This window comes from Crinia signifera, chromosome 3, assembly GCF_055691185.1.
Source record: "Crinia signifera chromosome 3, ASM5569118v1, whole genome shotgun sequence".
In the NCBI taxonomy this organism is placed as follows: domain Eukaryota; kingdom Metazoa; phylum Chordata; class Amphibia; order Anura; family Myobatrachidae; genus Crinia; species Crinia signifera.
The window spans coordinates 63,558,086-63,573,242 of record NC_139219.1 but is presented as its reverse complement, the minus strand read 5'-3'; the positions used below and the strand labels follow the sequence as shown (position 1 = coordinate 63,573,242).

Sequence of the window (15,157 nt, the reverse complement as noted above, 5' to 3'; positions counted from 1 at the left end):
GTTTTAAGCAAATTAGACTTAAATCTCTACATTTATTGAAAATGACACCCATTGTAGTATAAGGCTAATTACAGTGCGAACATAGAACATACAGTGATTCAATCTGTAGGCATCAACAAATATTTATTTAGTTATTAAGTTTAAGTTAAGTTTAGTTATTAAGTCCGAATTCAGCAATGGATTTATGGTAAATGTACCAGAATTTTGATAGAGTGAAATTAATTTTACCTCTAATTTTAGATGCTTTACACTACTGGAGGCAGCCATCATCTCCCGTACACCCTGAGAGATGAAAATGGGCGGTCTTGAGGATGAGCCACCTCCTCCCATGAAGACACTCCACCTTTTGGCACTGTGAGACATACTATCAGCTGTCGCTCAGGAAAGGGATGCCACTACCCCATCTCACAAAACACACATGAAAGACACAGATGGACATACACGGGACAAAATAATAGTAATTTTCTAAAGAATTCAACTTATTCTTAAACTGTAATTAGCGTTTAAATTGTTGTACTAAGTTCTTACCGTGTATGTAATGGTCTCCTCAGTCTCTTGTGTTGATATTGATTGAATCAATGTAGCAAAGAACAAAATCCCCAACATGCTGAAACTTGAAGGAAAACAAAATTAGTGTGTTATTTGTTTTTAAACAAACTTCGTACATGATTTAGAGTCCACAATGTCGATGTTGGACTGAACTTGCGCAGCAATCGATGAACGATAGAACACACACAGAGGATTTATTTATGTGTAGACAGCACTTGGGGGAGGTGGGAGATGAATAGTAAAATGCAGTCATGTTGGGTCCATTTTCAGCTCCAGATCGGAGATGTCAGCGGTGGTCATCTCTGCGCTCAAGACACCAGCTATGCCATTGGTATATTTTGACATGTTGCCTGCAAATTAAATCACAACTGCCCATGAAACTGAGTGCACCTATGAATAAGACCCTCATTTTCAAAACTACAACACCTCTGTTGAATTAGGAGGTCCCCAACCAACCCAAGCCACTCTGTTAAAGTTCTAAAAGAAGTGATATAACTGAGCATTTTTACCTTTCAGCAGAAATACTATGTTCAGTCATACATAATACTGTAATTTCCATAAAATACTTAATAATTTAATTATAATGCTTACTTTTTTTTTACATCCATCCATCCATACAAATAAGGATACAGAGTAGATATGTGGAACCCTCCCCCCTGTTGCATTCTGGGAACGGCCGCACAGGGGACAGAAGCTGGAGTTACAGTGCAGCATTGGATGACAGTGTACTATACTACATACCACCCACCTGCTCACCCGCAGGCACCTGGAGTCAATCCTGGCTGTCATCTTCCTACTTGAGCCCCTGGCCCTGAGGAGAACCATTACCAAGGTGGACCATACTTGTATACCTTCCCGGAATGGGCGGTAGGCTCCCGAAAATCAGGTGCACCTCCTGGATCCCTGGAAAGGTGGGAAAGTCCCCCACAATCCCTCCAGCCTCCCACAATCCTCCCGTGGCGACATAAATTGCATCCGTGGCCCCGTCCCCTGCTGTGCAACCGCATCATTGGGACGTGGCCACAATGATGCAGTCGAAATGGCCACGTCCCATTGAGCTCCACCTCTGGCCCTGCCCCTTTCACAGCACACCCACCGGCCCCGCCCTCTGCTTTCTCTAGCTGGCTGCAATCTCCCAGAGCGCACAGCCTAAAAGTAGGCATTCCTGAGGTGGACCCATAACCCGAGCCAAGCAACAGGAAGGTGTTCCTGTTCCAACACAGCATACACTCTCTACATCTCTCTCCCCCTCTCTCTCCCTCCCTGTAACACTCTTCCCTCTCTCTTCCTTCCTCTCTCTCTGTTGACTACCCCCTCCCCTACTCCTATCATGATGCCCCTCTGTAATTTTCTTCTGGATCCGCCCCGGCATACAGTATTTACAATGTGCATATATGTGTAAGGACTCAGAAGCCCACTTTGAAGCACCTTTTTACTTGTTATTACTTGTCATGTATGTCTAGGAGCAGTAGTCGTCGAAAACAAATCCCTGGTGTATTGTGTATTGAGTTGCACTGTATACTTGGCAATAAAGAGATTCTGATTCTTTGGATGCCCAGATACTGCTTGGTGCATCATTAAATTCCACCATTTGCTGCACCAAGTTGTACTAACCCCAAGCTAGATACAAATTCTCTATCTAAACATGGACTCCAATATGAGCGATGAAGCCTATTTGCATGCAACCAGTTTCAGCATGATGTCTACCACACTAAAATAACACGTTAGCATCTCTGCGCATCTTACAAGCCACCACACTGTCACCTCCCAGGACAACCAATACATTTCTAATACATTTCACACTGCACCAGAAAGGAACAGATTCAGTAAAGCAAAAAGAATGTGACTTTGAACAAACCATGTGGCAATGCCAGGGGAGCAAATACATTTATATTGTTTTCCACTGCAATTTCGATTTCAGTTTGAACACACCCCACCCCAATCTAACTCTCTCTGCACATGTAACATCCTCCCCACCTGTAGCAGCATGGTTTTGTTCATTTGCTGCTCAAACAATCATCTAGATAAAGATTATCGGGTTTGTGATGCGCTCTGTCCTTATGTGTCTGGTCTTTGGGCAGTATTCAATGAGAAAAATTCGCCGTGTTTTATGGCGAGTTTGTGCTATTTTCGCGTTGGAAGGAGCATTTTGCTCTCCAAAAGTGAACCACCCTATTCAATGTGATATTTTCGCCATCTTTTTAAGTGATTTTCGCCGTGTCCCTCCTTTTAAACTAAAAGGTTTTTTTTTTTGGTGTAAAAAAATCAGGATTTTTTTTCTGTGAAGGGGCATGTTATTTTTATTCATGTGCTTATAGCACATGAATATATATTTAATTTAAAAAATATATATTTTTTTAATTTTTTTTATTTTTTTTTACACAGAGCAGCCAGCAGGGGGCCGGAGCTCTCGAGCCGCTCATTAGATATTCATATATTCACTGCACCCGATCATTACATATGCACGATCGGGTGCAGTGAATTCTGGGTCCCCCGCTGGCTATAGGGGGGGGGGGGGGCAGCTTGTGCTGCCTGGGTCCCGGGGAGCCCTCCTCCCCTCCACATATGTTCTGGGGCAGCCAGGGAGACTTTAATCTCCCTGGCTGCCACCGTCCCCCGGCTCCCTGCCAGCTCGTCCGCTGCAGGGGTTAAGACTCGCCGTGAGTGGCGGCGAGTCTTAACCACATTGAATAGTGGGAGCAGGAGTGGCAGCGAGCCCTCCGGAACAGGGCGAGTGCATGGCGAGAGAAAAAATCTCTCGCCATGCACGGAGAATTTTTCTCATTGAATACTGCCCTTTATGTCCAGACCAGTATAACTATCGTATTTACAATTGATGATGGTAACACATTGTAATTTCAACAATATTTACTTAAAAAATGGTTCCAGCAAGCACTATTTCAAAATACAACAACGGTATTCTGTAATGATGATGGCAGCCCTGGTTGAGGCAATTCGTATAGCACCGGTTTGTGGTATATAAAATTATTTTGTAATCTCATTTTTATATATTACTAGAATTCTCAGCTCTCAGTCATTTCCCAGTGTAATAACCATGAATGAATGAGGCATTCATTCTTGCCTTGAAAGGGGAAGGTTTGCAGCTATTGAGCGCTAGAGATACTGTAGGATGAAGGTGTCTGAATATGCTGGACATCTGCACCTTTCTTGTAACATCTATGCTGGTATGCTTCCAGGAAACATATTTCTGAGTAACGGAAACATACTAAGCTTATTTTATATATAGGTCAGGAATTCATTATCTTCAAAACTAAAAAAAAAAAAAAAAGGGTTTTCATTATTTCAGTCATTCAGATCTGTATGTGGAAATCAGAAAATGATTAAGTAGATTTTTTAACCTATGTACCAAGAATAGACTATTTAATTAGCTATTTATAGTGGAGGTTGGATTGTAGTGTACCATATAATCAGTGGCGTAAGTTTGTGCATGGTGCCCGGAGGCAGATGACTCCATTGCCTCCGGGAGTTCTGCCACTGCATATAATATCTACCAGAAGATATTATGTCACATAGTAAGGATTACTTAACACATATTGGATCTGATTCAATTAACCATGGTAGCTTTGGGGGTGATTCTGGTTGACTTGCTAAGCAGCGTACCGTTGCTGCTTAGCGAGCCAACTAACGCCACCCAGAGAACGCCCATACCCTGCCGCGGTCTGCACATCCCTGCTGCTTTGCGAATGGATGTTTTGCATAAACATCAATTCGAAGGGTAGCGTACGGGGCCAAAATCATTTGATGGTCGCTGACCATCGAATGATTTCTACCCTGTTCGCAATCTAAGTCAGTCTGGGCTGACCTAACTTGCTGCATCTGGTCCGAGAAGGGGGCGGGGGCAGGTGACGTCCTGTGATGTTAGCTGCCCACTCCTGGCAGGCAGCCGCCCGCCTGCATTCGCATGGGGACGCCCAGCGTTTTCGTGGGTACGTCCCCATGCAGCAGCCCCCTGCCTGCCTTGATCCCCCTCCCATGCTAACACTGAAGTTGCCCACCCCGCCCCCCTGTTCCTGCCATCGCTAGCTTCTGAGCCAGGATGGTCAAGTAATGACTACACATTGAGGGGGAGATGTATCAAACTTTTCTCATAGCAACCAATCAGATTCTACCTATTATAATGTACTATATAATGATACCTAGAAGCTGATTGGTTGCTATGCGGAACTTCTCTACTTGTCTACTTTTGAAGTTTGATACATCTGCCCTTGGGTCTGATTGAATATTAGGGCATGTAGTATACATTGCTTATGAGAGGTATGAGTCTGATGGTACAAAATAGGCCTGTTGTATTATAATAGGCCTCTGGAGGAATCTGATGCAATGACATATAATAGGCATGTGGATGATTTGCCACAAAAGAAGCATATGCGGAAGTCCTGGCATTTAGTGGGCATGTAAAGTGGTATGGAGCAGGTAGAAGAGTTTGATGGCATATAAGGGGCATGTGTAGTGATCTAGATAGAAGAGAGTGATATTATATAAAGTGTAAATGGAGCAAACTGATGGTATATAAGGGTCAGGAAGAGAGGTTTGATGGCATATAAGAGGCATGTAGAAGAATATAAAGGAATCTAAGAAGAAGGAGTCTGATGGCATAGTGGCGGTATGTAGAAGAGCTTGATGGCAAAAAATGGGCATTTGGAGAGGTCTGATTCACCTAACATGACCATTAACATTATTTGATAAATTTACAGCACAGTACAGAACATACCCTTCATGAACATGTAAGGAAGGAGAGATGGAGGTGGGGAGGAGGGGAAGGGGGGGTGGGGAGCTGAGGGGGTGGCAGAGTCTAGCTTCACTGCTGCTACTGGGTATCTAGTGCTCTACAAATATAACAAAAAAACAAACAAAATATGTCAGCAACATACATTTTATTTATTTATTTTTATTTTTTTTCATTTCGATTCTTCTGTGGGTGTGTGAAGGTTTATTGCATTTTTAGAATTTGGGTTTATGAGATCAGTGATATTTTGACTCTTCTGGTTTTAAATAAGCTTACATTAGATGGTGGCACATACATTATTATCTGTACCGATATTGCCAATATAGTCCTACAACGGCAGGCATGTGGTTCAGGAATATAATGATGGACAGTATAAAGGATAATCCATTAGAAATGTTTGAGGAAGACAGTGAAACTGTCTCACTGTGTTTTAATAGAAACAGTTTTCCATAACATTTGCAAGTCATATCTTCCTTTATATTTTTATTCATGATGTTTTGTAAAATGAGCCAGACTGAAAAGGGAAAGAGTCCCTGGTGATAAGTACACCCTGACATCTGAACATCAAAGTCGGGTCACATTGATTTAATTTCCCTGCTACGTGAAGTTTCTGTTTGCTGGCAATATCCATTGCATAACTCAGCAGTGTTTTATATATAGAACACAGAGGAGATTCACAATCAAAGACACGTGATCAGCATCAATGATAAGAACTTATTTTATCGCACACTGTTAAAGGGACTTAATTAAATTTGTTTTGCGCTATTAAAAATGTGCTTTAAACCTTTGAGTGCCAACATCGCTGTGAGCGATGCCTCAAAATATCCACTAAAATGCCGGCGACCCCCACAGCGACTGTGCTCTTAGTATAAATAAATACACATACAGCCAAGTCAATTCATTGAAGTTTAGTTAAATATTGCACCCAAAAAAAGAACAGTGGCTGAGAGCGGCGCTGGCATTTTTAACGTTGTTTAGAGGATTTCTCACAGCATTGTTTGCACTTAAAGGGTTAATTGTGTAATTAACATACCTCCCAACTTCTGTCCGTATGAAATAGGGACACTCGCGCGGCGAGCGCCCGAAAAGGGGTCGGGCGTATGCAAATGAGGGCGCGGTTTATGCAAATTAGCCGCAACCTCATTTTCATACGAGAATAGACGCTGTGCGCATGCGCCCGAAAAGGGGCGGGGCGTATGCAAATGAGGGCGCGGCTTATGCAAATTAGCCGCGACCTCATTTTCATACGAGAATAGACGCTGTGCGCATGCGCACAGCGTCTATTCTACTAGATTGGGGGTCTCCCAACTGTCACCCCCCGCAGCAGGACAATGCCTGCCGCGGGTGGGACAGCGGGACAGGACCCGAAAATCGGGACTGTCCCTCTAAAATCGTGACAGTTGGGAGGTATGAATTAATGTTTGAAAAATAACTTTATGTTATTAATTGTCTGTTTATTTGCAATTGCTTTGTGTGTAGCTCTGTATACAATCTTTGAAAGGCTAAGGGGGCGATTCTTTAACACAGAAATGCGGTAAAAACCCAGTTATCGGGGTTTTTACCGCATTTCTATATGCTGTATTAGCCCGCCGCAGTGTTAGCGCTGTGGAGGGAATCGCCAGCAAAAGCTGGCGATTCCCTGCAGAAGCCTATGGGCTTCTTACCGCATCGCTGTTTGAGGGATCCGTCACGGATCCCTCTCAGCGTGCCCTGCGGCCGGGGTCTGCGCATGCGCAGATGGACTCCCGGGTCACAGACCCGGAAAACCAGTGCCGTCACCGCATCGCAAGGGACAGCTCTTATCGCAAGAGCTGTCCCTTGCGTTAATAACGGCATATGTTACAGCAGATGCTGTTATTAAAATTGGGGTAGCCGGCGAAGGGGGCTGCGGATGTTACAACATCCCGCTATATCATTTAAGAGCCATCCTTATACAATTGTAGTTTAGTAGCATTGGGGAAGATGTATGAAGAGTGATAAGGGAGGAGAAGTGAGCCAGTGGAGAAGTTGTCCATGGCAACCAATCAGCTGCTCTGAATAATTTTATGATATGCAAATTATAGATGTCACTTTACTGCTGATTGGTTGCCATGTGCAGGGCTATATAAGAAACTGTAAATAAATATTGTGTTGGTAGCTCTGTCGCTGTTGCAAATAGAGATTGAAAATTATATTCCCTCCTGTTCTCACAGCACCCTTCTTGCATTTAAATCACAGCTCTCTTACTCACCTTAAATCTATAACTCATCTCTTCTTACTCACTTCCCAGCTTATTGTTAACTAAGATTTGTGCTGTTAATTGTTAATTGTGCTTTGTTTTTGATCTTATTCTGTTTCACTTTACAATTGTAGACAGTGATAGAACAAACCTGGTAACAACAGACAGACTTGGAGGTAGGAGGGCCCTGCTGCAAGCTTACAGTCTATAGCAGGGCTGGGCAATTGTGGCCCTCCAGATGTTGAGGAACTACACATCCCAGAATGCTTTGCATTAGTTTTGCTATGTGGCCATGCTGAAACTGATGCAAGGCATGCTGGGATGTGTAGTTCCTTAACATCTGGAGGGCCGCAATTGCCCAGCCCTGGTCTATAGGGACATAGGAGGGAAAGATAAGGACAGGCACCAGTAAAAGCATAGCAGTCCCACCAAGTTACAGGTCCAGAAGAAAAGCTATGTAATACATAAATGCCTCAGAGGGTTATGCGTGTGGAACTTAAATATGATAGGCTTGCCTGAAGAGTTGAGTTTTCAGGGAACGCTTGAAGGTTTGGATGCTAGTGGAGAGTCTTATTGTGCCTGGAAGGGCATTCCATAGGGTGGGAGCAGTCCAATAAAAGTCCTGTAATATTGAATGGGAGCTAGTAATCAGTGCAGAAGAGAGACGCAGATCTTGTGCAGAGCAGAGAGAGCGATTTGGGAGATATTTTGTGATAAGTAGAGAGATATATGCTGGTGCAGTATGGTTAATAGCTTTATATAGAGTAGAAGTGTTTTATATTGAATACGGTAAAATACAGGCAACCAATGGAGGGACTGGCAGAGCGGATCAGCAGACAATGAGCATCTTGCTAGGATGATCAGCCTAGCAGCAGCATTTATCAATAGATTTCAGTGGCGAGAGTCTGTTCTTGGGAAGACCAGTTAGGAGACTATTGCAATAGTCAATAAGGGATACAATGAGTGCATGGATAAGAGATTGAGTAGTGCCTTGTGTAAAATAGGGTCGTATTTTGGATATGTTTTTAGATGCATGTAACATGATTTGGAGACAGATTGAATGGGGGAACAAAGAACAGTTCAGAGTCGAAGATGACCCCTAGGTAACAAGCTTGTCGGGTAGGGTACATTGTCGAGTAGTCAACAGTTATGGAGATTTCAGGATGGTAACTGGTGGGAGTATAATTTATAAGGGGTCTGTCAGGGCAGATTCTAGATACTGTCTCCCAGTACGAACAGAACAACAATTGCCTACCCCTACTGCCCCTCACACGCACTTACTAGATATTATTTTACATTTATCATGCCTGGCAACACGTTAAGCATATTATGGGAACTATAAAGAGGTCATTACCTTTTGTCAAGGAGCATGGCCTTATGGGAAAAAAATGTCCTTACCATTTTGCACCTGGAACTCCCTAATCTTACCATCTCCAAACCTTTGGTCACATTCTCACCTATCCATAGATCTCTTAGGGTGCAATTCATGCCTTCAACCTGCCCCCTCCACCTCCCTCAATCTGGAAAATGCCAGCATCTTCCAGATTGAAAAATATAAAAATATATGAATATGGTAATATCATATATTAGGCACCTTCTACACAACACTTTGACCATTACAGTATTTTAAGATTTATCATACAACAAAGTCATTCGAAAATCTGTCTGAGTAGAATACAATAAAATATTGATTATCCTTTAGTCAGAATGCTTGATTCTCTTTTGTCACAGGTGAGTGGATTGGGCACAACTCACAATGGGCACAATTTCAAGTGTCTACTGGGAGATGTTTTCAGGACCACATATGAAGACCTTCGTGACTTTTGACCCTTTTGAGGCCAGTGAAGTATTATATTAGTTTGCTTTGGTTTGTACAATGGCATCTACAACCCTGTGGTAAGGATATATTCATACTCCCCTCTGTTTAATATATTGCAATATATTTTGCAGTCACCATTTCATTATGTAGTTATTTTTAGGTATTTATGGTCCTGATGTGGTTAGTTTTGTTTGCATTTTATGTAACTATCGTTTTAAATAGCAAAAGCACCAACACATTGAATATTGTAATTAAAAGCAAATAAAATGTCTAGTGTAGATGTAATTAATAATGCTGCTCAATGGTTACATACATACTATTGAAATAATTGTATTTGTAGGTATTAGTGTAGGTATAGTATGTGCTTGTTACCAGATTTAGGAAAAATTACCTTTCAATAATGTAATAATTATTTATAGGCTACAGGAAAATAATGCTGCATCAATTTAAAGTAATTATGTACCATACAATTATGTTAAATCATAACAGGTAATCATGTCTAGAAATCAGTCACAACCGATGAATTTATAACATTTAAATATAATTAACAATTGAATCAACAAATGATATGTAGTTGGTGCCAAGTTTTGCACTTACAATAACTTAAAGTTGCCCATACTTGATTATACTTCGTAAGTCACGCTAACTTGGCATGACTTTGTACATGGCTGGCACATACATGGCTGGCACATACATACTGTAAATTACTCAAAAATACTGTTTTGCTAACTATCTATAACTACAATACTTTTGATGTATGAATATAAAGATAGACTTTGCAATCTAACAATGAACAATGTTTCAAAGTTACCTGAACATTAGGAAAAAAAATTGCACAGTCTAGAAATAAGAACAAAAAAGAAATACAATTCTCCATAAGGATTTCATATAAAAATGTGAAATTAAAAATAAACTTTGTGCATAATAAAATGAAAGAGTTCATTCTCTTACTTTAAAATGGGTCAGTATATGATCCAGTTGGAAGTCATAAACGTGATTTCGGTTGCAGGTGGGAAGATAAAAGCAGGAATGGGATAAAAGCCTGCAGTGCACAGGAGGGTGTGCAACTATTTAGGCAATCTCAGGGAGTAGAGAAGCGAGGGATCACATCAACGCTCTGCTGCTTCAGGCATGTGGATACTGTGTTGAAAGGAGGTATTCATTTCAGCCTGGCTCTAAAGACACTCCTCTTTTCTCTCTCTCTTGCACATATCCTCCCATTATTTAAGCATATGTGATGTGTTAACTGACCCTGCCAGCTCACATGCAATCTGGATCTTCCAATGAAAACAGTATGACCCATAGTTATAAGAAAATGTTATATTTTTATAATTAGACATTTCATGTGCTACACTATACAGAATGTCCGATTTTTTTTATTGCTCATAGACATAAGCCACATAGATTTTTGTCCAAAGCTCGACTTTGAAACACAGCATGTGTGTTGAAGAAATTTTCTCAATGGATGTGTAAACTGTACAATACGGTATTTCAAAATAGTAGTAGAGTTATAATGGAATGGTTGTTGGCCAGGCCGCAATTTAAAAAAGGTGTCAGAGATGTTAGGAGGGTGATGTCGGAGGTATCAAGCCATGTAAAAAGTTGATATGTGCCCATACAGTTGCAACCAATTTTCTTCTACCTCTCTTGGGTCGAGATGTAAACCTTGGAGAGTGGTAAGTGCAGAGAGATAAAGTACCAGACAATCAGCTCCTAACTGACATATTATAGGCTGTGTTTGAAATCTGATAAAAGCTGAATGGCTAGTACTTTATACCTCTCCATTTTATCACTATTCAAGGATTAGTACATTTTCCCCATATTATAGATCTGTACCTCCCAACCTTGGTCCTTAAGGCACACTGCAGGGTAAAGTTACTAAGATGGAGGACTAGTGAAGATGGGATGTTGCCCATAGCAACCAATCAGATAATAATTCTTATTTATTTTCCACCCTCTAGAAGATAATAGATACAGTAGAATCTGATTGGTTGCTATGGGCAACATTCTGTCATCAATATAACGCCCATCTTAGAAAATTCACCCCTGACAGGTCAGATGTTAGTGTTTTCCATCCTTCAGCACTGATTTTATTAAAATAACGTAGGTACTAGTAACGTCACCTCTGCTCAAGTATGACTAGCCTTAAATTCTGGACTGCTAGTGTGACTTGGGTACTGTAGTTTGGCTTTCTCTTTTTTATTAATTTTACTTGAGAAACGCTAGCTAGAAGTTTGTTTCTATTGGTCATTTCTCCACCTTTCCCTTTTCCAATCCATGCTAAGTTGATCTGTCTTATGCCTGGTACACACCAGAACGATTGAGATCAGGAGCAGATCATAAGACGATCGTACGATTGTCTCGCAATCTGTTGAAGCACACGATCTGCACACGATCTGCATACGATCTTCTCCCAGTCTGAGCCCAATCGGTACCCAGTTGAAGGGGTAATTTTCAAACCCTACCTGCTGCAGGTAGGATCTGAAAAATGACCAAACGACCCACGGGGCCGCGCATCGGATTGGAATCGGATCAGAAATGGCCCGAAACATATCCAATTTACATACATTCTAGATTCTAGATTGTATCTAGATCGGGTGTTTTGAGGCCAAATTGTTCTGTTGTGTACCATACATAACCATCCAAATCACATGACATCTAATAATAGGGGTGTGAGATAATGAGCACTGTATTTCCCCACAGGCACTAGCGAATTGCTTCTCCAATGAGATTGGACTAGGAGTGATGGTAAGGCTAGATAGGTGATAGGTGATAGGAGATTTAATATTGAAGAAGACAGATAGGCTAATTCGTTTCCAGGACCATATATGCATAAGAGATGGGGTTGATAGATTGCTGGGAGAGGGTGGAAATGAGCAAATGGTCATGGTACATGTCAATGCCAATCACAAAGTTAAAATATAGATACCGTAGATGCTTTTAGGGAAAAAGGATGCAAGCTTAAAGCAATGTACAATATATTTTCTGAAAACTGATGTAGCTTAATTAGAGGCAGGTCAGTTGGTGCAGGAAGATGATTCTTGGCTTTTAAGTGGGCATAGCTGCTAGAGCAGTGGTTTTCAACCTCGTTCCTCAAGGACCCCCAACAGTTCACATTTTCCAGGTCACCCGGCAGATGCACAGGGGTACTCATTAATCAAAAAGATTTTGAAAGATTTAAAAAAAAAGATCCACAGGTGGAGCTAATTATTTCATTCGTGATTCTGTGTGGAGGCCTGGAAAATGTGAACTGTTGGGGGGGTCCTGGGGACCGAGGTTGAGAATCACTGTTCTAGAGGTAATGCATACACAAAATAATTTAATGTGTGCCATCCCTCCAAAGGCACCCCAGCTAGGAAGATGGGACAGGCTATAGCAGGAGATGAAGACACCTGCTCGGAGGTAAGTATGCAGCTGCAGTTGGAAAGGAAATAGAGCAGTGGATAGCACAGCAGGATGGGTTGGAGGAGAGGGCAGAGAAGGCTAGGAAGTCTGTACAGGGTGAGCAGCAACACTGAATCAAGAGGGAATGGGGGGAAAGAAAGCAGAGAACAGAGTAATGAGGGGTGGGGAACCATGATGTAGCCATAATATGCGCAAGAGGCTGAGATAACAGCAGGATATTTATTTATTTACAGTTTCTTATATAGCGCAGCAGATTCCGTTGTGCTTTACAATAGTAGACAGTGATAAAACAAACTGGGTAACAACAGACAGACTTGGAGGTTAGAGGGCCCTGCTGCAAGCTTACAAGGACAGGAAGGAAAACACAAGGACAGGCACCAGTAATAGCATAGCAGTCCCACCAAGTCCAGAAGGGAAGCTATATAATACATAAGTGCCTCAGAGGGTTATGCGTGCAGAACTTAAATATGATAGGCTTGCCTGAAGAGGTGAGTTTTCAGGGAACACTTGAAATATATGTCTTGTTTGAGATCCTATTAAACCAGTGACTGAGCACGGTAAAGGAAGGCAGCCATTTTGTGAGAACATCTTAAAATGATTAGAGTATACTTTGGGACTGAGCTTATTATACTGTGTCGTGCTAGAGATAACTGTGTTATTAAAAGTGGAACTGTGTTTATTGTTCCTTACCACTTATCACTTAAAGCTACTGTACTGTTGCTCAGCAACATAGTTTCCCAATGAAAGAACTTGATGTTCTCTCTTTAAAGTAAATGGCTGGTCTGTCCAAGGTTTCTGCTGAATAATACTGTGTTCTGCTATTTCATTATGTGTTTTATGAAGGTTATTGTACATTTAGAATAGTACTGTATATTGAAATAATTGAGAAAGTGCATACTTCCTATTCAGAGTCAAATATGTGCTGCAGTAATAATACTGTATAAAAAGCACATTTTATTATTAGAATTATTGCTATTACATCATTTTTACCTTGTTGCAAACTACTGTTTTATATCTGACATATTACTTTTGTGTCATAATTGACTGTCATATGTATAGTGATGATTATTTTCATCTTGCAGAGACTTAGGGGGTTATTCAATCACCCGCAGCCATCTCTCGACGGGGAGATGGCTACGGGGCCCTATTCAATGCTGTCTTCCCAGACAGCATTGAACAGGGGAGCTAGGCAGAACGATCCCGACTTCACAAGCAGTCGGGTTCGTTCTGCCGAAAACGGCTGGGAAGTGACAAGCTCCCGGCTGTAGCTCGCACCTTCCCTAGCCGCAGCTCACGACCACGTCCCCTTTTCATCCCGTTGCAGGCGGGACATTGAATCTCGCCTGCATTTTCTCGGTCGAGCAGACCAAGAACGGGACAGGATTACGGCGTGACCCCACATTGAATACCGCCCTTAGCCTTGACTGTCTTTGAGAGATATTACAATAAATCCTTCCATTATTAAGTGGCATAACAAGGTCAGCTCAAGTAGGATGCATGCTTTGGGTGCCATGATAGGTCTGGCAGAGGGGTGTGCTGCTGGCCAGGGTCATGTACCTGACTGTCGACTTTATCATACTTTACTTGAAGATGGTGACTTATAAGCTTTCTTGCATAACCACTGAATGTCCAGAACTTCCACAGCATCTTCTATATTTGGTCCTCCTTCACCGAAATGCCTCCCTGGTCTCGCACTTGCTAAAATTAGCCGATACAAGGGGTCATGGCAATGACGCACCAAGGTGCAACTGGCTTGCAACATCCATCTCAATTAAACATGGAGAATTTTTTTTAGAAAAAAAATGGAGCAAGAAGTTACATCCATTTTGATAAATTGAATACATTCCCTGTTTCCCAGGAATTGCCCCAATCTTGAGCTACACCAATAACAACTCTTCCAGCCAGGCTGGTATCTAGTGAAATGTTCTTCTGTTTATACAGTAGTAGATACAAAAGATACCATGGTGTCTGGAGTGTCAAGTTTCTGATACCTGCCATTTTTCATAGCTACATTAATTTGCTAAAAATGATTAAATTATTTATCTGTTGCAATACATACAACAAGGATGATGAAAAGGAAGAATTGGGGATGGATTGCATTTCAAAATACAGAACATAAATTCCCCAGTAAAATACAGTAATATATGATTATACACTGTATATCAATCACACAATAAAGGAAGATCAGACGGATGACCTGGTATCTTGCAATATATAGAAGAAAATAAATAACATAGTAAAATACAGTAATATAAAGTATGCTGCCCATCAAAAACACACAATCTTGGCAAAACCCAAAATAAAAAGTGATGCATGTTGGAATTGTTCTTGGGTCCTCCCACTGAATATGTTGCATATTGAAAAAGACATGCATGGTTTGACACTTATGGCTGAATTGCTTGGTTTGTTGGCTTCCACA

The 15,157-nt window shown here is 41.5% G+C and overlaps 1 protein-coding gene across 1 annotated transcript in view; it reads right to left on the bottom strand.

Moving 5' to 3' along the window:
- The window catches only part of EFEMP1 (EGF-like fibulin extracellular matrix protein 1), a 53,516-nt gene extending 43,026 nt beyond the window's left edge, over window positions 1-10,490 (bottom strand). The window contains exons 1-2 of the mRNA XM_083175903.1: window positions 10,285-10,490; window positions 529-613 (exon numbers count right to left, since the gene is read on the bottom strand). Coding sequence (XP_083032029.1) covers window positions 529-606 — 78 coding nt within the window. The 5' untranslated portion in view covers window positions 607-613; window positions 10,285-10,490. The remainder of the gene's footprint in view (window positions 1-528; window positions 614-10,284) is intronic.
- Between the last annotated feature and the right edge of the window lie 4,667 nt (window positions 10,491-15,157).